Source organism: Oncorhynchus gorbuscha, linkage group LG02 (assembly GCF_021184085.1).
Source record: "Oncorhynchus gorbuscha isolate QuinsamMale2020 ecotype Even-year linkage group LG02, OgorEven_v1.0, whole genome shotgun sequence".
In the NCBI taxonomy this organism is placed as follows: Eukaryota; Metazoa; Chordata; class Actinopteri; order Salmoniformes; family Salmonidae; genus Oncorhynchus; species Oncorhynchus gorbuscha.
In genome coordinates, this window is record NC_060174.1 from 46928141 (window position 1) to 46951442 (window position 23302).

Here is a 23302-nt window from a genome sequence, read left to right on the forward strand (position 1 = left end):
GCCTACGGCAGGTGATCCAATGTCTCGTTCTTTTTTCTTCTTCTTCTTTTTTCTTATTGTATGTTTGTTTGTATTATTATAATTATTTTTTATTTTTGTTAAGCTCGTCTGTTACTGTCACTTTGTCCTATCGTTGTCTAATGTCTTTTCACTTTTGTTTTGAATGTTCTTAATTGGAAAATGCAAAAAAAAAAAAATATGAATAAGAATAAGAAATAAAAGGAACAAGTAATTAAAGAGCAGAAGCAAAATAACAATAGTGAGACTAAATACAGGGGGGTACCGGTACAGAGTCAATGTGCGGGGGCACCGGATAGTCGAGGTAATTGAGGTAATATGTACATGTACAGTGCCTTGCGAAAGTATTCGGCCCCCTTGAACTTTGCGACCTTTTGCCACATTTCAGGCTTCAAACATAAAGATATAAAACTGTATTTTTTTGTGAGGAATCAACAACAAGTGGGACACAATCATGAAGTGGAACGACATTTATTGGATATTTCAAACTTTTTTAACAAATCAAAAACTGAAAAATTAGACGTGCAAAATTATTCAGCCCCTTTACTTTCAGTGCAGCAAACTCTCTCCAGAAGTTCAGTGAAGATCTCTGAATGATCCAATGTTGACCTAAATGACTAATGATGATAAATACAATCCACCTGTGTGTAATCAAGTCTCCGTATAAATGCACCTGCACTGTGATAGTCTCAGACATCCGTTAAAAGCGCAGAGAGCATCATGAAGAACAAGGAACACACCAGGCAGGTCCGAGATACTGTTGTGAAGAAGTTTAAAGCCGGATTTGGATACAAAAAGATTTCCCAAGCTTTAAACATCCCAAGGAGCACTGTGCAAGCGATAATATTGAAATGGAAGGAGTATCAGACCACTGCAAATCTACCAAGACCTGGCCGTTCCTCTAAACTTTCAGCTCATACAAGGAGAAGACTGATCAGAGATGCAGCCAAGAGGCCCATGATCACTCTGGATGAACTGCAGTGATATACAGCTGAGGTGGGAGACTCTGTCCATAGGACAACAATCAGTCGTATATTGCACAAATCTGGCCTTTATGGAAGAGTGGCAAGAAGAAAGCCATTTCTTAAAGATATCCATAAAAAGTGTAGTTTAAAGTTTGCCACAAGCCACCTGGGAGACACACCAAACATGTGGAAGAAGGTGCTCTGGTCAGATGAAACCAAAATTGAACTTTTTGGCAACAATGCAAAACGTTATGTTTGGCGTAAAAGCAACACAGCTCATCACCCTGAACACACCATCCCCACTGTCAAACACGGTGGTGGCAGCATCATGGTTTGGGCCTGCTTTTCTTCAGCATGGACAGGGAAGATGGTTAAAATTGATGGGAAGATGGATGGAGCCAAATAGAGGACCATTCTGGAAGAAAACCTGATGGAGTCTGCAAAAGACCTGAGACTGGGATGGAGATTTGTCTTCCAACAAGACAATGATCCAAAACATAAAGCAAAATCTACAATGTAATGGTTCAAAAATAAACATATCCAGGTGTTAGAATGGCCAAGTCAAAGTCCAGACCTGAATCCAATCAATAATCTGTTGAAAGAACTGAAAACTGCTGTTCACAAATGCTCTCCATCCAACCTTACTGAGCTCGAGCTGTTTTGTAAGGAGGAATGGTAAAAAATGTCAGTCTCTCGATGAGCAAAACTGATAGAGACATACCCCAAGCGACTTACAGCTGTAATCGCAGCAAAAGGTGGCGCTACAAAGTATTAACTTAAGGGGGCTGAATCATTTTGTACGCCCAATTTTTCAGTTTTTGATTTGTTAAAAAAGTTTGAAATATCCAATAAATGTCGTTCCACTTCATGATTGTGACCCACTTGTTGTTGATTCTTCACAAAAAATACAGTTTTATATCTTTATGTTTGAAGCCTGAAATGTGGCAAAAGTTTGCAAAGTTCAAGGGGGCCGAATACTTTCGCAAGGCACTGTGGGTAGAGTTATTAAAGTGACTATGCATAGATAATAACAGAGAGTAGCAGTGGTGTAAAAGAGGGGGGGGGGCAATGTAAATAGTCTGGGTAGCCATTTGATTAAATGTTCAGGAGTCTTATGGCTTGTGGGTAGAAGCTGTTTAGAAGCCTATTGGACCTGGACTTGGCATTCCGTTACTGCTTGCCATGCGATAGCAGAGAGAACACTCTATGACTAGGGTGGCTGGAGTTTGACCATTTTTATGGCCTTCCTCTGACACCACCTGGTATAGAGGTCCTGAATGGCAGGAAGCTTGGCCCCAGTGATGTACTGGGCCGTACGCACTACCCTCTGTAGTGTGTTGAGGTCGGAGGCTGAGCAGTTGCCAAACCAGGCAGTGACTGTAGAACCTTTTGAGGATCTGAGGACCGATGCCAAATCTTTATAGTCTCCTGAGGGGGAGTAGGTGTTGTTGTGTCCTCTTCACGACTGTCTTGGTGTGCTTGAACCATGTTAGTTTGTTGGTGATGTGGACACCAAGAACTTGACGTTCTCAACCTACTCCACTACAGCCCCGTCGATGAGAATAGGGGCGTGCTCGATCCTCCTTTTCCTGTTGTCCACAATCATCTCCTTTGTCTTGTTCACGTTGAGGGACAGGTTGTTGTCCTGGCACCACACGGCCGGGTGTCTGACCTCCTCCCTATAGCCTGCGTCATCGCTGTTGGTGATCAGGCTTACCACTGTTGTGTCATCGGCAAACTTAATGACGGTGCTGGAGTTGTACCTGGCCGTGCAGTCATGAGTGAACAGGGAATACAAGAGGGGACTGAGCATGAACCCCTGAGGGGCCCCTGTGTTGAGAATCAGAGGATGTGTTGCCCCCGACCTTTACCGCCTGGGGGCAACCCGTCAGGAAGTCCAGGATCCAGTTGCAGAGGGAGGCTCAGTGCTGATGTTGCCTGTAATCCATGGCTTCTGGTTCGGGTATGTACATACGGTCACTGTGGGGACAACGTCATCGATGCACTTATTGATGAAGCCAGTGACTAATGTAGTGTACTCCTCAATGCCATCGGAAGAATCCCGGAACATGTTCCAGTCTGGGCTAGCAAAAGAGTCCTGTAGCTTAGCATCTGCTTCATCTGATCACTTTTTTATTGACCGAGTCACTGGTGCTTCCTGCTTTAATTTTAGCTTGTAAGCAGGATTCAGGAGGATAGAATTATGGTCCGATTTGCCAAATGAATTGACGAGGGAGAGCTTTGTATGCGTCTCTGTGTGTGGAGTAAAGGTGATCTATTTTTTCTCATTCTATGTATTTATTTATTTGAATTCATTAGATTTATGTTTACTGTTATTGTATTTTAATTTGTCTCATTTAGAAAACTTAGGACTATTGCATTTTCACACCTTTTTTTATTTGATTTGTTAAGCACTTTGAAATGCATCTCTTGTAAGAAATGTGCTCTATAAATAGTTTTATTAAATTTGTATCTTCACAAATTGATTCAATTAAATAGCAGCCATTTTGATCCAGTTTTGAGTTAAAGGCATAACGTGGTCCTTGTCACACAACCCCATTTACACATTTTCAACTGTATTAAGGATTCAACACCTATTGTCACGCACAGAAGAACAACGTCTGGATATTGAAATCATGTCATGTTTTAACTTACTTTCAACATTGTCATTATGTTAATATTTACAGGTCTGATAAAAAAATCTATCAGGCTTATTGGCAGCTACAGTTAGTCTGAAGTTTACATAGACTTAGGTTGGAGTCATTACAACTTGTTTTTCAACCACTCCACAAATGTCTTGTTAACAAACTATAGTTTTGGCAAGTCGGTTAGGACATCTACTTTGTGTATGACACAAGTCATTTTTCCAAAAAGTGTTTACAGACACATTATTTCACTTTTAATTCACTGCATCACAATTCCAGTGGTCAGAAGTTTACATGCACCAAGTTGACTGTGCCTAATTGACATCAGTTGAGTCAATTGGAGGTGTAACTGTGGATCTATTTCAAGGCCTACCTCCAAACTCAGTGCCTCTTTGCTTGACATCATGGGGAAATCAAAAAAAAGACCTCAGAAAAAAATTGTAGACCTCCACAAGTCTGGTTCATCCTTGGGAGCAATCTCCAAACGCCTGAAGGTACCACATTCATCTGTACAAACAATAGTATGCAAGCATAAACACCATAGGACCACGCAGCCATCATACCGGTCAGTAAGGAGACACGTTCGGTCTCCTAGAGATGAACGCACTTTGGTGTGAAAAGTGCAAATCAATCCCAGAACAACAGCAAAGGACCTTGTGAAGATGCTGGAGGAAACAGGTACAAAAGTATCTATATCCACAGTAAAACGAGTCAAACATGTGTATATCGACACAACCTGAAAGGCCACTCAGCAACGAAGAAGCCACTCCACCAAAACCGCCATAAAAAAGCCAGACTACCGTTTGCAACTGCACATGACCTCAATCCTATAGAAAATGTGTGTGCAGAACTGAAAAAGCGTGTGCGAGTAAGGAGGCCTACAAACCTGACTCAGTTACACCAGCTCTGTCTGGAGGAATGGGCCACAATTCACCCAACTTATTGTGTGAAGCCTGTGGAAGGCTACCCGAAACTTTTGACCCAAGTTAAACAATTTAAAGGCAATTTGACCAAATACTAATTGAGTGTATGTAATCTTCTGAATGTGATGAAAGAAATAAAAGCTGAAATAAATCATTCTCTCTGCTATTATTCTGACATTTCACATTCTTAAAATAAAGTGGTGATCCTAACTGACCTAAAACAGTGAATTTTTACTGGGATTAAATATCAGGAATTGTGAAAAACTGAGTTTAAATGTACTTGGCTAAGGTGTATGTAAACTTCTGACTTTAACTTTTAAGTTTTATTTTACCTTTATTTAACTAGGCAAGTTGTACTATTATACACTGTCCATGAACTATGTGAAAGGTGCTGTGTTGATAAAGTACACTGCAGTAAAATATCCCACATTACATGTTTTATTTAGAATTCATCAAGCCACAGATTCCCACAATAAGTTTTGAAAGTACCATCCCATAAAACTGGTACTGAAAGCCTATTAGTATACATTTATTTCAACAAGGAACACAGACTGAGACCAAGGTCTCTTTTACAGCCCTGTGTACACATACAGTTCAGGTACAATGATTAAGAAATTGCACAAGACAAACAAAATCATCACAGAAAACACAAAAAACATACATTAGCAGATTATTACATTTACACATCGGTTATTCCCCTAACAGGTTATTCCCCTAACAGGTTATTCCCCTAACAGGTTATTCCCCTAACAGCACAAGAACTTGCATTACCCAAAACTGTTACAGGCAATACAAAAATAAAAATCCTCCAATAAATGTTTAAAATGGGCAAGTGGGACAAGAGTCTCAAGTTTAAGTTGAGTCTGCAGGCTATTCCATAGGCAAGGAGCATAACAGGAAAAGGCAGCCATACCCAACTCTGGAAACCACATGGGCCTCAAGTGTAATCCATACTTGAGACTTGGTTTTTAGGAATTCTAATTCTAATATTGATGAGAAGGTAGTTTATTCAGAAGTGCTTTATAGACAAACACGAGAGCATGTTGTGCTCGTCTCATGGACAGCGAAGTCCAAAGCACATTTTGACATAAAACACAGTGGTGAGTTCTGTAGCTAACACCCGTAATAATCCTAAATGCGCAATGATAAGTAGCATCCAGCGATTTAAGTGTTGATGCCGTAGCATGCACGTTGATAATATCCCCATAATCTATAACAGACATAAAAGTAGCTTGCACAATTTGTCTTCTATTTATAGAGGACAAACATGTCCTGTTTCTAGAGGAAGCCTAGCTTGATTATTAGCCGTTTACAAAGTTCGTCAATATGCATTTTAAAAGACAGGGATATGGTTGGATGATAAAGTAAGTATATTTATATGCAGAGACCTTATTCATTCGAGAACCATCTAAGCTCGTAAGTGCAAGTGTATTTTCAAACAACTTTTTGAACCTATTAAAAATCATAAACTGTGTTTTTTTCCCAGCTGTACAAAAGACCCTTGTAATATCTTAAAATCTGTCTTAAAATCTGTCTCCAATAGTGATAATGCTTGGTCAGTGTTAAGCACAATGTGTTAAGCACAAATACATATAGATAGTTGAATTAAGTAGAATAATTATAATATTACATGTTATATTACACCAATTCTATTTGATCTCTGTCTAGAATAGCTTCCTCCTAACTAGTTCCCTCTCAGTCTAACACCCAGTCTGTAGGGTTTGGGGGACATGGTTACACCAAACACAGGGGTGTAGTCAGGTTCCCCCGCATCCTCAGGCCAGACAAACTTGAAGCGTCGCAGCAGAGTGACCATGATCAGGAAGAGCTCCATGCGAGCGAGTCCTTCTCCAAGACACAATCGGGGCCCTGCAACAACAACAAACTGTATGAGCCCTTTATGTCTTATGATGTCAACAACATCAGTGAAGCACTTTGTTTTGCTCGATCCCTCACCTGCAGAGAACGGAATAAAGGCCTCGGGCTTCTCAAACTCGCCCTGCTCGTTCAGGAAGTTTAAGGGGTTGAACTCATGGGGGAACTTCCACTGACCCTCTTCAGACAGCACAGAGGTAAGGTTTGGAATGATCAAAGTGCCCTGCAAGTAAGAAATGGAGAGAGAGGATGAGACATATCCAAGTGGAGAAGAAATAAGGAACATTATGTTAGAGATTTTGAAATGAGAAGACAAGACATTTTTAGATGTATTGCTGTTTCTCACCTTTGGGATCCTGTAGCCCATCACCTCAGTGTCTCTGGTGGTGCTATGAAACACACTGAGGGGGACAGTACTGGCGATGCGCTGACTCTCGTGGGTCACTGCCTGAGTGTAAGGCATCCTGTGCCTGTCCTCAAAAGATGCGTGTTCCTTCCCCTCCAGTACCGTGTCAATTTCCTGCTGACACCTCTCTGAGAAGACCAAAGAGAAGGGATTTTGTCAACAAAAGGACTTAAGTCAAAAGTGCTTATCAAAATTGCTTGACACCTTTTTTTTTAGGAATGAGATACAACAACTCTATTAGTAGAAAGACACTTTCTGAATGTCAGCATTAGAAGATAAAGCAAACAGACCCTGAATCTCTGGATGGGTCATGAGGTAGAGGAAAGCAGTGAGCAGTGTGTTGGAGGTGGTGTCTGTTCCAGCAAAGTGCAGGTCCAGGACGTACATTATGAGTTGGGCCTCTGAAAAAGAAGATCCGTCATCTCCTCTCTGGTGGGGGAGAGTACAGCAGTGTCAGGTGAAAACTGTGATGATTTTGAAGGCACTGCACCAGCTAGTCATAATGATAGATGATGTGGTCAAACCCGCTAATCTAAGCACTTAAACTCCCATAAACAAAATGAACACACTTTGTCTAGTTCATCCAGGTAGGAGTCAATGAAGTCCCTTGGCTCCCCAGGAATCCTGGTTTCCTTATGCTGAGTGACGAGTCCAAGAGACATCTGTCTGCAACAAATTGCATTTTGAAAGGCCTTCTGGAATGGCAAGGGAAGGTGTCGGAGCATGGGCAATGTGTCGTAAAGCTGTGGAGAAAGACCAAGTAATGAGTCAGAACTACTATTGCACCATCCATTAACTATGCTTCCCTGAACTTTTCCTGTGATTTTTTTTGTCGACATTTCGTAAGTGTGCATAAAAAAATAGATGTGACAATTGCCTGCTAGGGTGCGTTTCCATTTAACTATCTTGTGTCGATGAAAACAGCTGGACGCAATGACGTCATGATTAAAATACATACAGACATACACTTATATATCGCAAATACACACACACACACACACACACACACACACACACACACACACACACACACACACACACACACACACACACACACACACACACACACACACACACACACACACACACACACACACACACACACACACACACACACACACACACACACACACACATATATATAGTTGAAGTCGGAAGTTTACATCTTAGCCAAACACATTTAAACTCAGTTTTCACAATTCCTGACATTTAATCCCAGTAAAAATCTAGTCTTGGGTCAGTTAGGATCACCACTTTATTTTAAGAATGTGAAATGTCAGAATAATAGTAGAGATAATAATTTATTTCAGCTTTTATTTATTTCATCCCAGTGGATCAGAAGTTTACATACACTCAATTAGTATTTGGTAGCATTGCCTTTAAATTGTTTAACTTGTGTCAAACGTTTTGGGTAGCCTTCCTCAAGCTTCCCACAATATGTTGGGTGAATTTTGGCCCATTCCTGGTGTAACAGAGTCAGGTTTGTAGGCCTCCTTGCTCGCACACACTTTTTAAGTTCTGCCCACACATTTTCTATGGGATTGAGGTCAGGGCTTTGTGATGGCCACTCCAATACCTTGACTTTGTTGTCCTTAAGCCATTTTGCCACAACTTTGGAAGTATGCTTGGGGTCATTGTCCATTTGGAAGACCCATTTGCGACCAAGCTTTAACTTCCTGACTGATGTCTTGATATGTTGCTTCAATATATCAACATAATATTAATTCCTCATGATGCCATCTATTTTGTGAAGTGCACCAGTCCCTCCTGCAGTAAAGGAGCCTCACGCTTCACGGTTGGGATGGTGTTCTTCGACTTGCAAGCCTCCCCCTTTTCCCTCCAAACATAATGATGTTCATTATGGCCAAACAGTTCTCTTTTTGTTTCATCAGACCAGAGGACATTTCTCCAAAAAGTACGATCTTTGTCACCATGTGAACTGTAGTCTGGCTTTTTTGAACCGGTCTGGCTTTTTTATGGCAGTTTAGGAGCAGTTGAATTCTTCCTTTAGCGGCCTTTCAGGGGATGTCAATATATGACTCGTTTTACTGTGGATATAGATACTTTTGTACCTGTTTCCTCCAGCATCTTCACAAAGTCCTTTGCTGTTGTTCTGGGATTGATTTGCACTTTTCGCATCAAAGTACATTCATCTCTAGGAGACGGAAACACGTCTTCAACGATTAGCAAACACATCCAAGTATAACTCCTTCCTGAACGGTATGACGGCTGCATGGTCCCATGGTGTTCATACTTGCGTACTATTGTTTGTACAGATGAACGTGGTACCTTCAGGTGTTTGGAAATTGCTCCCAAGGATGAACCAGACTTGTGTAGGTCTACAATTATTTTTGAGGTCTTGGCTGATTTCTTTTGATTTTCCCATGATGTCAAGCAAAGAGGCACTGAGTTTGAAGGTAGGCCTTACATCCACAGGTACACCTTCAATTGACTCAAATTATGTCAATTAGCCTATCAGAAGCTTCTAACGCCATGACATAATTTTCTGGAATTTTCCAAGCTGTTTAAAAAGCCACAGTCAACTTAGTGTATGTAAACTTCTGACCCACTGGAATTGTGATACAGTGAATTATAAGTGAAATAATCTGTCTGTAAACAATTGTTGGAAAAATTACTTGTGTCAGGCACAAAGTAGATGTCCTAACTGACTTGACAAAACTATAATTTGTGGAGTGGTTGAAAAACGAGTTTTAATGACACCAACCTAAGTGTATGTAAACTTCCAACTTCAACTGTACACACACACACACACACACACACACACACACACACACACACACACACACACACACACACACACACACACACACACACACACACACACACACACACACACACACACACACACACACACACACACACACACACACACACACACACACACACACACACACACAGTACTTGAAGTTCCATTACCCAGTTAGGCAAATTGCACATTAATAAATTGCCAATAGCCCTTAAGACCTCCCACCTATCTATTTAATGTCTCAGTTAGCCCATGAAAGCCGGCATGTATAATAATTTTCATGTGCCAATGTATTGCCACGGTCCGTGCCATGGTGAAACTTGCACTCCTGTAGATCTGAAATAATTGGATGGTGAATCTTGCCAGCCAACCAGAAAAGCAAGGTGAAGCAATTGAGACATTATTGAAAGAAAAGCTATTTGTATAGTTGAAAACATTGATATCGCAAGGCGTGGGCATTTAGAATTAAATGTGGAGTGGAGCTTTAGTTACGCGGTGACAGCATGTGCCCCGTGTTACCTTCAAAATTATTTGGCAATCATTTATTAGCAAAAACACCATTTCCATCATCATTTGTCGCAATAAATAAAGTTAGACAAAATAAAAATCCACCTGTCGATTGGTAAAAATGTGATTTTTTTTGTTGTTGAGACTTTTACATGTTTTTATAAACCTGGGTCAATAGAAGAAACCTGCATAACGATCTACCATCCATATTTACTTTCAAACCAAAAGGTGTGATTTACAGGAAGCAATGTAATTAACATAGTTCTATGCTGTTTTATGTAAGTATACAGTTACCAAAAAGCTGTAATTATGAATAATACCATAGCCCAGGGTCCATTGGCGATCTTTGCGTTCTCAGTGTAGAGCCTCACGAAGGTCTTAAGAAACTCATCGTTATAGTCATAACGCGACCCAAAGAGGACAAGGCAGATGATATTGGATGCAGCATTGTGGAAGAGAACCTGTGGGTTCATGGATTTTCCTGTGGAAAAATAACAGTATTACTTTGATAAGAGATACTTTGTTCTCTTTAACGTTGAGCAAGAGGGTAATCTGTATAAGGACATCTGTTAAATGGCCATGTTCCTACAAAACAAAACACAATTTTATATGCCCCACTTTCATACCAACGTTTTTCGCCAAGGGTGCAATGAGGTGTGATATCTCCCCCAGAATCCTCTCCTCCATGGACTGCTTCCCCAGACCAAAGTTTTTCAGTGTCATTAGGGCGAAGCGACGATGCTCTTTCCAGCTGGAGCCATAGTCCAAAAGAATGACACCTGGCATAGTTTATTACAATAGGTCAGTATTTTTTGACATATCAATCAAATTATAGTTATGTTCTAAAGGGCAAGAAAATGAAATAGAAAGAAAAGGTTGCTTCAGAATAGAGCTCTTCACAGTAATAGATTCAAATGTTTTCTTGTTGATATCGATAATGTCCTGTACTGTATTTTTTGATAATATTACCTTTTCCTTCTGTGACATGGTTGATCATAAGGTCTTGGGGTCTTCCTGCAAAATCTGCAGCCCTGGTAACCAGGGCCTCCTTCATAGATTCAAGCCCATTGAGAATCACAGCTGGCCTTCCACCAATATAAAGGCTGAAAACATTCCCATAGCGCTTCGCCAACTACAGAATGGGACATATTAAAGGATTTGTTCACTATTTTTAAACCAAATCTGATTTAAAGAAAAAATGTAAATGGCATGTTATGGAATGGTCCAGACACCTTTTTAGTAATTTAATTTGGTTTTGACAAACTATCCCCAACCACAATAAACTTTCATCATTGCTCATTCTGCAGTATGGGAGCTACAGGAAAACATGAACTGTGTAATTCCAAACATTATCTGTAAAGTTATATTCCATTTGTGCAACTTAGCTGCTTCTCCGTGTAACCAGGGCAGCACAGCTGGTAGGGGGAAACCGCTCAAGTCGTGAAAATTGATAAAGTTCGGAATTACACAATTTCTTGTGTACCACATCTACTGAGAGGTTTGTCATTTCTAAAAGGGTGTATTTGGAGCCTTTGTTGATGTTTTCCATAACTCCAATACTGCAGAACGAGCGATGTGGAAGTGAAATCGCAAAAACGAAAGTACATTTACATTACATTTACATTTAAGTCATTTAGCAGACGCTCTTATCCAGAGAGTCTCTGGACTCTTCTAGAGACCCTTTGGGGCAGCAGGTAGCCTAGTGGTTAGAGTGTTGGGACAGTAACCGAAAGGTTGCTGGATCGAATCCCCGAGCTGACAAGGTACTGTTCTGTCCCTGAACAAGGCAGTTAACACACTGTTCCCCGGTAGGCCGTCATTGTAAATAATTATTTGTTCTTAACTGACTTGTCTAGTAAAATAAAGGTAAAATAAAATAAATAAATGTAAAAAAAGTCTATATAACATGCCATTTACATGAAAAATTTAGTGAACTAATCCTTTAAGAATATTAAAGTTGCATAGTGTACCTTTAATGAAATTGCTGAATTGAGTAAAACTGTGATTAGAAAATCAGTTCTTTGTCATACCAAGGACATCAAAGTATGGATTTAAGATTACAGGAAACAAACAGCATACAGAGCACCACTTATTACGCAATTATAGACATACGTGCAAAGGTTGCTTAGATGCAATTGTTTGATAGATGTTATGTTCATATTGCAAAAAGGAAATATTAATTTAACCTGACACATCCAAGTAATGCTTATTGATTCTTCAGGAGAGTTAAAATAGCATAATAGAGTTTTATACAAGGCATACCTTCTCCAGGTCTTTCATAGGATTCCCCAAACTCAGATGCAGCAGATTCCCAAATATTGGAATGGGTTGTGGACCAGGAGGAAAGTTTGGGGGTCTATTAACCTTTAAGAAAAAGAAGAGGAGGCAAATGCATATCCACAGCAGAACAAACGAGCCCAACATGCTTGTTGTTCAGTTCCAACCACAGCAAGTGACTGCACTCTGCTCTGCTCTTCTCCAAAGCTATATACATGCGCGTACACGGATGCGCGAATGCGCGTACACGGATGCGCGCAGTCGTCCAAAGTTTAAACATACATTTTCACTAAAAACTAGTTGTGTTGTATAGACGACTCTAATTATCACACTTGTCCTTGTCACTAGCTAGGTTTCCATCCAATTTTCCTGCGAATATTCGAAAATATACACGTTTTCCCACCAGTAAAAATCAGTGCGTGATGACGTAATACACACATGTACTTTTTCGCTTCAATTTTCGTGTACCGAATACAAATCTAAAATTCAACCTGTTTCCATGGCATTTTCAACTCTACCGATATGTGTCACAAAAACGGTTGTGATGAATAACAAATGTGTCTACTCTGGTCTCTGGCACGTGCGCTCTAGCCAACAGTTTGCAGATACAGTACAAGTAAACTGTGCTGGTAGGCTAGTCTACATTATGAGATTATTATGGATAAAAGCGATAATATTTTTCTTTGTCAAACGGCTATATTCATTGGAAAGGAGCATCAAGATCACCGTAAATTTCACCACCCTGTGAAGTTAATCCTAATTTATTAGCCTAATTAACCGCATCCCACACGCCATAATAATTATTATGGCGACTCCAAGTCTAAAACAAAATGGAGATAATGTCTAGATGCATTTTACTGTGGAGATCGAGTTTATAAATTGTCTGTCTGGGCTGATGTGATTAGACAGTGGATTGTGCAGTTTGATGGAACAGAGTGGAATAGACACCGGCTGGAATGCGGACCCGCCCGCTGTACAATGCATCAATATTTGCGCATAAAGGCGTAGAATTATAGTCTCATTTATCAGATGTGATCAGGCAATATTAAATATCGCTAACTGTTTTAATAGAAACATCGATTACATTTTATAGTGTAGTTTTTCTAGGTAGCTCATATTTTGCAGACGGCCCCTTAGCTTCAGTTTCACTAACCAATTCAACCAAACCATCCCAGCATACCTCGCGTGTGCAACGGCTTCTGCCTTTATGCTCATTTAAATATTTTGAAGGCCTGTTCTGGATTAACAGGTCAAGAGTCTGGACCACATTGGATTCTCCTACCATTACCGTGCAAAGCACCTTATATAGTCAAACAAAACACGGCGTGTGATAGAAGCTACCTGCTGAAGCTAGCTAACGTTGGCTAGCAAGTGAGTTCGGGACTAAACGGGGAGGCAGCTAGCTACGGATCTGAACAAGACTTCGTAATCAGATGGAACTGGAGTCGGGAAGAACCGAACTTGGAGCTATGGGAGATTCGCTTCAACCTCAAACCCCAAGTCGACACGAGAAGAGTCTAGGATTGCTTACAACAAAATTTGTAACTTTGCTACAAGAGGCCAAGGATGGAGTTCTAGATCTGAAAGCAGTAAGCATGCTTCACTCTTTGTTGTTGACACGCGGATGTCAATTTACCTTGTGTGGCTAGCATTGCTAGTTGCCAGCTCATCAGTGATACGTTGTGTCAAGTGTTTATTCTATGTATGTCTAACGAGGTCATTGAATAGTTCAAAGCTTGTTTTAGCTACCTAGCCCTTCCTCTGAACTTACGAAAAGTTGGACGTGTGTGTTGTGAACAACATTAGCGTGAGCAACAATGTAGTTCGCCTTCAAAATAAAAGTCCCAATCGAAACTGATGCAAAAGGATACAAATAGTGTCGTCATGCCACAATTGAACTAAAAAAAAACGTTTTTCACACTGGATGCATTAGACTTCAGAATTGCATTGGGACATGCTTATATTGCAATGTCAAATCAAATCAAATTTTTGTCACATACACATGGTTAGCAGATGTTAATGCGAGTGTAGCAAAATGCTTGTGCTTCTAGTTCTGACAATGCAGTAATAACCAACGAGTAATCTAACAATTCCACAACTACTACTTCTGGTCCTTCTGTAGCTCAGTTGGTAGAGCATGGCGCTTGTAACGCCAGGGTAGTGGGTTCGATTCCCGGGACCACCCATACGTAGAATGTATGCACACATGACTGTAAGTCGCTTTGGATAAAAGCGTCTGCTAAATGGCATTTATTATTATTATTATTATTTATTATTATTATATGCTGTCTTCAACCAGGATCTCAGCGATCACTGCCTCATTGCCTGTATCCGCTACGGAGCCGCAGTCAAACGACCACCCCTCATCACTGTCAAACGCTCCCTAAAACACTTCTGTGAGCAGGCCTTTCTAATCGACCTGGCCAGGGTATCCTGGAAGGACATTGACCTCATCCCTTCAGTTGAGGATGCCTGGTCATTCTTTAAAAGTAACTTCCTCACCATTTTAGATAAGCATGCTCCATTCAAAAAATGCAGAACTAAGAACAGATACAGCCCTTGGTTCACTCCAGACCTGACTGCCCTCGACCAGCACAAAAACATCCTGTGGCGGACTGCAATAGCATCGAATAGTCCCCGCGATATGCAACTGTTCAGGGAAGTTAGGAACCAATACACGCAGTCAGTCAGGAAAGCTAAGGCCAGCTTCTTCAGGCAGAAGTTTGCATCCTGTAGCTCCAACTCCAAAAAGTTCTGGGACACTGAAGTCCATGGAGAACAAGAGCACCTCCTCCCAGCTGCCCACTGCACTGTGGCTAGGTAACACGGTCACCACCGATAAATCCATGATTATCGAAAACTTCAACAAGCATTTCTCAACGGCTGGCCATGCCTTTCGCCTGGCTACTCCAACCTCTGCCAACAGCCCCCCCCCCGCAGCTCCTCGCCCAAGCCTCTCCAGGTTCTCCTTTACCCAAATCCAGATAGCAGATGTTCTGAAAGAGCTGCAAAACCTGGACCCGTATATATCAGCTGGGCTTGACAATGTGGACCCCCTATTTCTGAAACTATCCGCCGCCATTGTCGCAACCCCTATTACCAGCCTGTTCAACCCCTCTTTCATATCGTCTGAGATCCCCAAGGACTGGAAAGCTGTCGCAGTCATCCCCCTCTTCAAAGGGGGAGACACCCTGGACCCAAACTTACAGACCTATATTCATCCTGCCCTGCCTATCTAAGGTCTTCGAAAGCCAAGTCAACAAACAGGTCACTGACCATCTCGAATCCCACCGTACCTTCTCTGCTGTGCAATCTGGTTTCCGAGCCGGTCACGGGTGCACCTCAGCCACACTCAAGGTACTAAACGATATCATAACCGCCATTGATAAAAGCCAGTACTGTGCAGCCGTCTTCATCGACCTTGCCAAGGCTTTCGACTCTGTCAATCACCATATTCTTAGTAGCCTCGGTTTTTCGGATGACTGCCTTGCCTGGTTCACCAATTACTTTGCAGACAGAGTTCAGTGTGTCAAATCGGAGGGCATGCTGTCCGGTCCTCTGGCTGTCTCTATGGGGGTACCACAGGGTTCAATTCTCGGGCCGACTCTTTTCTCTGTATATATCAATGATGTTGCTCTTGCTGCGGGCGATTCCCTGATCCATCTCTACCCAGACGACACTATTCTATATACTTTCGGCCCGTCATTGGACACTGTGCTATCTAACCTCCAAACGAGCTTCAATGCCATACAACACTCCTTCCGTGGCCTCCAACTGCTCTTAAACGCTAGTAAAAACCAAATGCATGCTTTTCAACCGATCGCTGCCTGCACCCGCATGCCCGACTAGCATCACCACCCTGGATGGTTCCGACCTTGAATATGTGGACATCTATAAGTACCTAGGTGTCTGGCTAGACTGCAAACTCTCCTTCCAGACTCATATCAAACATCTCCAATCGAAAATCAAATCAAGAGTCGGCTTTCTATTCAGCAACAAAGCCTCCTTCACTCACGCCGCCAAGCTTACCCTAATAAAACTGACTATCCTACCGATCCTTGACTTCGGCGATGTCATCTACAAAATTGCTTCCAACACCCTACTCATCAAACTGGATGCAGTTTATCACAGTGCCATCCGTTTAGTCACTAAAGCACCTTATACCACCCACCATTGCTGGCCCTCGCTACATATTCGTCGCCAGACCCACTGGCTCCAGGTCATCTACAAGTCCATGCTAGGTAAAGCTCCGCCTTATCTCAGTTCACTGGTCACGATTGCAACACGCGCTCCAGCAGGTGTATCTCACTGATCATCCCTAAAGCCAACACCTCATTTGGCCGCCTTTCGTTCCAGTACTCTGCTGCCTGTGACTGGAACGAATTGCAAAAATCGCTGAAGTTGGAGACTTATCTCCCTCACCAACTTCAAACATCTGCTATCTGAGCAGCTAACCGATCGCTGCAGCTGTACATAGTCTATTGGTAAATAGCCCACCCATTTTCACCTACCTCATCCCCACACTGTTTTTATTTATTTACTTTTCTGCTCTTTTGCACACCAATATCTCTACATGACCATCTGATCATTTATCACTCCAGTGTTAATCTGCAAAATTGTAATTATTCGCCTACCTCCTCATGCCTTTTGCACACATTGTATATAGACTGCCCTTTTAATTTTTTTTTTTAACCTTTCTTTAACCAGGCAAGTCAGTTAAGAACACATTCTTATTTTCAATGACGGCCTTGATGTAATACAGTGGGTTAACTGCCTGTTCAGGGGCAGAACGACAGATTTGTACCTTGTCAGCTCGGGGGTTTGAACTCGCAACCTTCCGGTTACTAGTCCAACACTAACCACTAGGCTACGCTGCCGCCTACGCTGTGTTATTGACTTGTTTATTGTTTACTCCGTGTGTAACTCTGTCTGTTCACACTGCTATACTTTATCTTGGCCAGGTCGCAGTTGCAAATGAGTGATGGTACAGAACAGCATAGGCAAGATGCAGTAGATGGTATCGAGTACAGTGTATACATATGAGATGAGTAATGTAGGGTATGTAAACATTATTAAGTGGCATTGTTTAAAGTGGGTAGTGATACATGTATTACATCAAGATGCAGTAGATACTATAGAGTACAGTATATACATATGAGAAGAGTAATGTAGGGCATGTAAACATTATTAAGTGGCATTGTTTAAGATGGCTAGTAATACATTTGTTACATCCATTTTTCCAGTATTAAAGTGGCTGGAGTTGAGTCAGTATGTTGGCAGCAGCCACTCATTGTTAGTGGTGGCTGTTTAACAGTCTGATGGCCTTGATCGCTGTTTTTCTGTCTCTCGGTCTCTGCTTTGATGCACCTGTACTGACCTCGCCTTCTGGATGATAGCGGGGTGAACAGGCAGTGGCTCGGGTGGTTGTTGTCCTTGATGATCTTTATGGCCTTCCTGTGATATCAGGTGGTGTAGGTGTCCTGGAGGGCAGGTAGTTTGCCCCCGGTGATGCGTTGTGCAGACCTCACTACCCTCTGGAGAGCCTTGTCGTTGTGGGTGGAGCAGTTGCCGTACCAGGCGTTGATAGCCCGATAGGATGCTCTCGATTGTGCATCTGTAGAAGTTTGTGAGTGCTTTTGGTGACAAGCCGAATTTCATCAGCCTCCTGAGGTTGAAGACACGCTGCTGCGCCTTCTTCACAACGCTGCCTGTGTGGGTGGACCAATGTACAGTCTTACCTATGGCTCTTAGGTTCATGAAATTTGGTGTCAGTCGACTTAGTGACATCCACGTCGTAGCTCTTATTGCGGGACTTTAACTGTGAGAAATCATCTCACAATTCAGTCTATTGTGTGTATTGGACATTCATATTGCAATGTACAGCCTTACATATTGATCTTGGGTCCATTAAATGGTACGGGACTCTGAAACCACTGCAAAATGAGTAACATTAAGCTCACCAGTCAACCTATGTGTTTTGAACATTCATATTGCAATGTATAGCCTTACCTATGGATCTTGGGTCCATGAACCATAAGGTAGGCTGATACCCCATTTCAAGAACCCAAGATCCATAGGCTATACATTGCAATATGAATTTCCAATACGCACAATAGTCTAAATAGTAAGGTGATTCCCACAGTTAAAGTCCCACGATAAGAGCTACGACACTAATATTTGTGTGACACTCTTCTTAGAATTGGAATCTGTGGGTGACAAGGACCCAAGATCCATGGGTATGGCTGTACAATGCAATATATTTGTCATCTTTTTAAATTGAACCTTAATTTAACTAGGCAAGTCAGTTAAGAATACATTCTTATTTACAATGACGGCCTACTGGGGAACAGTAGGCCCCTTTTCAGGGGCAGAACACCAGATTTTTACCTTGTCAGCTCGCGGATTCGATCCAGCAACCTTTGTTACTGGCCCAACGCTCCAACCACTAGGCTACCTGCCACCCCCCTCAATGCAATTCTGGAATCTAATACAAACAGTGTGATTTCAACATACATTTTACAAATTGTCTATTGTTCCATTTTTATATAGCATTCCAACCATTTTTTTGTTGCATTTTCGAGTCCAATTGTGGCATGAATCCACAATTTTTATCCGTTTCCATTGGGGACTTTTATTTTGAAGGCAAACTACCATGCCACTATTGTTGCTCACGCTAATGTTGTTCACAACACACATGTAAAAGTTGGCTAGCCAGCTTACTTGTTCTATTCTGCCCCCTGCAGACTCAATTAAGTAAGCAAGGCTGCACATTGTTATGAACTGGATTTGGTCAGCCAGCAACCTGTTACTTGGGTTTTGAAACCACAACCCGGTTTCAGACTCACACGTACAAAATCAAATCAAATCAAAATCAAATGTATTTATATAGCCCTTCGTACATCAGCTGATATCTCAAAGTGCTGTACAGAAACCCAGCCTAAAACCCCAAACAACAAGCAATGCAGGTGTAGAAGCACGGTGGCTAGGAAAACCTCCCTAGAAAGGACAAAACCTAGGAAGAAACCTAGAGAGGAACCAGGCTATGTGGGGTGGCCAGTCCTCTTCTGGCTGTGCCGGGTGGAGGTTATAACAGAACATGGCTAAATGTTCATAAATGACCAGTATGGTCGAATAATAAGGCGGAACGGTTAACTGGAGCAGCAGCACGGCCAGGTGGACTGGGGACAGCAAGGAGTCATCATGTCAGGTAGTCTTGGGGCATGGTCCTAGGGCTCAGGTCCTCCGAGAGAGAGAGAAAGAAAGAGAAGGAGAGAATTAGAGAACGCACACTTAGATTCACACAGGACACCGAATAGGACAGAAGTACTCCAGATATAACAAACTGACCCCAGCCCCCCGACACAAACTACTGCAGCATAAATACTGGAGGCTGAGACAGGAGGGGTCTGGAGACACTGTGGCCCCACCCGAGGACACCCCTGGACAGGGCCAAACAGGAAGGATATAACCCCACCCACTTTGCCAAAGCACAGCTCCCACACCACTAGAGGGATATCTTCAACCACCAACTTACCGTCCTGAGACAAGGCTGAGTATAGCCCACAAAGAACTCCGCCATGGCACAAGCCAAGGGGGGGGGAGCGCCAACCCAGACAGGATGACCACATCAGTCAATCAACCCACTCAGGTGACGCACCCCCTCTAGGGACGGCATGAGAGAGCCCCAGTAAGCCAGTGACTCAGCCCCTGTAATCGGGTTAGAGGCAGAGAATCTCAGTGGAAAGAGGGGAACCGGCCAGGCAGAGACAGCAAGGGCGGTTCATTGCTCCAGAGCCTTTCCGTTCACCTTCCCACTCCTGGGCCAGACAACACTCAATCATATGACCCACTGAAGAGATGAGTCTTCAGTAAAGACTTAAAGGTTGAGACAGAGTTTGCGTCTCTGACATGGGTAGGCAGACCGTTCCATAAAAATGGAGATCTATAGGAGAAAGCCCTGCCTCCAGCTGTTTGCTTAGAAATTCTAGGGACAATTAGGAGGCCTGCGTCTTGTGACCGTAGCGAACGTGTAGGTATGTACGGCAGGACCAAATCAGAGAGATGGGTAGGAGCAAGCCCATGTAATGCTTTGTAGGTCAGCAGTAAAACATTGAAATCAGCCCTTGCTTTGACAGGTAGCCAGTGTAGAGAGGCTAGCACTGGAGTAATATGATCAAATGTTTTGGTTCTAGTCAGGATTCTAGCAGCCGTATTTAGCACTAACTGAAGTTTATTTAGTGCTTTATCTGGGTCGCCGGAAAGTAGAGCATTGCAGTAGTCTAACCTAGAAGTGACAAAAGCATGAATACATTTTTCTGTATCATTTTTGAACAGAAAGTTTCAGATTTTTGCAATGTTATGTAGATGGAAAAAAGCTGTCCTTGAAATGGTCTTGATATGTTCTTCAAAAGAGAGATCAGGGTCCAGAGTAATGCTGAGGTCCTTCAGTTTTATTTGAGACGACTGTACAACCATTAAGATTAATTGTCAGATTCAACAGAAGATCTCTTTGTGTCTTGGGACCTAGAACAAGCATCTCTGTTTTGTCTGAGTTTAAAAGTAGAACGTTTGCAGCCATCCACTTCCTTATGTCTGAAACACATGCTTCTAGCAAGGGCAATTTGGGGCTTCACCATGTTTCATTGAAATGTACAGCTGTGTGTCATCCGCATAGCAGTGAAAGTTAACATTATGTTTTCGAATAACATCCCCAAGAGGTAAAATATATAGTGAAAACAATAGTGGTCCTAAAACGGAACCTTGAGGAACACTGAAATTTACAGTTGATTTGTCAGAGGACAAACCATTCAGAGAGACAAACTGATATCTTGGGCATTATCTTGGCCATGTTCTGTTATAATCTCCACCCGGCACAGCCAGAAGAGGACTGGCCACCCCACATAGCCTGGTTCCTCTCTAGGTTTCTTCCTAGGTTTTGGCCTTTCTAGGGAGTTTTTCCTAGCCACCGTGCTTCTACACCTGCATTGCGTGTTGTTTGGGGTTTTAGGCTGGGTTTCTGTACAGCACTTTGAGATCTTAGCTGATGTACGAAGGGCTATATAAATAAAATTTGATTTGATATCTTTCAGACAGATAAGATCTAAACCAGGCCAGAACTTGTCCGTGTAGACCAATTTGGGTTTCCAATCTCTCCAAAAGAATGTGGTGATCGATGGTATCAAAAGCAGCACTAAGGTCTAGGAGCACGAGGACAGATGCAGAGCCTCGGTCCGATGCCATTAAAATTTCATTTACCACCTTCACAAGTGCCGTCTCAGTGCTATGATGGGGTCTAAAACCAGACTGAAGCATTTCGTATACATTTTTTGTCTTCAGGAAGGCAGTGAGTTGCTGCGCAACAGCCTTTTCTAACATTTTTGAGAGTAATGGAAGATTCGATATAGGCCGATAGTTTTTTTTTATTTTCTGGGTCACGGTTTGGCTTTTTCAAGAGATGCTTTATTACTGCCACTTTTAGTGAGTTTGGTACACATCCGGTGGATAGAGAGCCGTTTATTATGTTCAACATAGCAGGGCCAAGCACAGGAAGCAGCTCTTTCAGTAGTTTAGTTGGATTAGGGTCCAGTATGCAGCTTGAAGGTTTAGAGGCCATGATTATTTTCATCATTGTGTCAAGAGATATAGTACTAAAACACTTGAGCGTCTCTCTTGATCCTAGGTCCTGGCAGAGTTGTGCAGACTCAGGACAACTGAGCTTTGAAGGAATACGCAGATTTAAAGAGGAGTCCGTAATTTGCTTTATAATAATCATAATCTTTTCCTCAAAGAAGTTCATGAATTTATCACTGCTAAAGTGAAAGTCATCCTCTCTTGGGGAATACTGCTTTTTAGTTAGCTTTGCGACAGTATCAAAAAGGAATTTTGGATTGTTCTTATTTTCCTCAATTAAGTTAGAAAAATAGGATGATCGAACAGCAGTATGGGCTCTTCGGTACTGCACGGTACTGTCTTTCCAAGCTAGTCGGAAGACTTCCAGTTTGGTGTGGCGCCATTTCCGTTCCAATTTTCTGGAAGCTTGCTTCAGAGCTCGGGTATTTTCTGTGTACCAGGGAGCTAGTTTCTTCTGAGAAATGTTTTTCGTTTTTAGGGGTGCAACTGCATCTAGGGTATTGCGCAAGGTTAAATTGAGTACTGATTTTTGTCCTCTGGCGTCCTTGGGTAGACAGAGGGAATCTGGAAGGACATCAAGGAATCTTTGTGTTGTCTGTGAATTTATAGCACGACTTTTGATGTTCCTTGGTTGGGGTCTGAGCAGATTATTTGTTGCAATTGCAAACGTAATAAAATGGTGGTCCGATAGTCCAGGATTATGAGGAAAAACATTAAGATCCACAACATTTATTCCATGGGACAGTCGATGATGGCTCCAAAAGCCTTTTGGAGTGGGTCTGTGGACTTTTCCATGTGAATATTAAAGTCACCAAAGATTAGAATATTATCTGCTATGACTACAAGGTCCGATAGGAATTCAGGGAACTCTGTGAAGAACGCTGTATATGGCCCAGGAGGCCTGTAAACAGTAGCAATAAAAAGTGATTGAGTAGGCTGCATAGATTTCATGACTAGAAGCTCAAAAGACGAAAACATATTTTTTTTGTAAATTGAAATTTGCTATCGTAAATGTTAGCAACACCTCCGCCTTTGCGGGATGCACGGGGGATATGGTCACTAGTGTAGCCAGTAGGTGAGGCCTCATTTAACACAGTAAATTCATCAGGCTTATGCCATGTTTCAGTCAGGCCAATCACATCAAGATTATGATCAGTGATTAGTTCATTGACTTTAATTGCCTTTGAAGTAAGGGATCTAACATTAAGTAGCCCTATTTTGAGATGTGAGGTATCATGATCTCTTTCAATGACAGGAATGGAGGTGGTCTTTATCCTAGTGAGATTGCT

General features: G+C 42.1%; 2 protein-coding genes across 2 annotated transcripts in view; one reads left to right on the forward strand and one right to left on the reverse strand.

Moving 5' to 3' along the window:
• Nucleotides 1-4973: 4973 nt before the first annotated feature.
• LOC124003192 (cytochrome P450 2F2) lies at nt 4974-12715 on the reverse strand. Its single transcript, XM_046311272.1, has 9 exons — nt 12369-12715; nt 11076-11238; nt 10733-10885; nt 10427-10587; nt 7402-7575; nt 7123-7261; nt 6773-6960; nt 6508-6649; nt 4974-6420 (listed from the first exon to the last, which is right to left on the reverse strand). Exons 1-9 carry the CDS (start codon nt 12528-12530, stop codon nt 6236-6238), a joined length of 1467 nt encoding a protein of 488 aa, XP_046167228.1. The 5' UTR covers nt 12531-12715; the 3' UTR covers nt 4974-6235.
• A 609-nt stretch (nt 12716-13324) lies between these two features.
• The window catches only part of e2f4 (E2F transcription factor 4), a 38457-nt gene continuing 28479 nt past the window's right edge, over nt 13325-23302 (forward strand). The window contains exon 1 of the mRNA XM_046311282.1: nt 13325-13972. Coding sequence (XP_046167238.1) covers nt 13817-13972 — 156 coding nt within the window. The 5' untranslated portion in view covers nt 13325-13816. The remainder of the gene's footprint in view (nt 13973-23302) is intronic.

What these genes read in the sequence shown, in the direction of transcription:
- LOC124003192 (XM_046311272.1), bottom strand. Translation starts at nt 12,530, where the DNA reads ATGTTGGGCTCGTTTGTTCTGCTGTGGATATGCATTTGCCTCCTCTTC. An exon ending in ACCCTTGGCGAAAAACGTTG is followed by an intron (nt 10,588 to 10,732) that starts GTATGAAAGTGG and finishes ATTTTTCCACAG; the next exon opens with GAAAATCCATGAACCCACAG. An exon ending in CTTTATTCCGTTCTCTGCAG is followed by an intron (nt 6,421 to 6,507) that starts GTGAGGGATCGA and finishes TTGTTGTTGCAG; the next exon opens with GGCCCCGATTGTGTCTTGGA.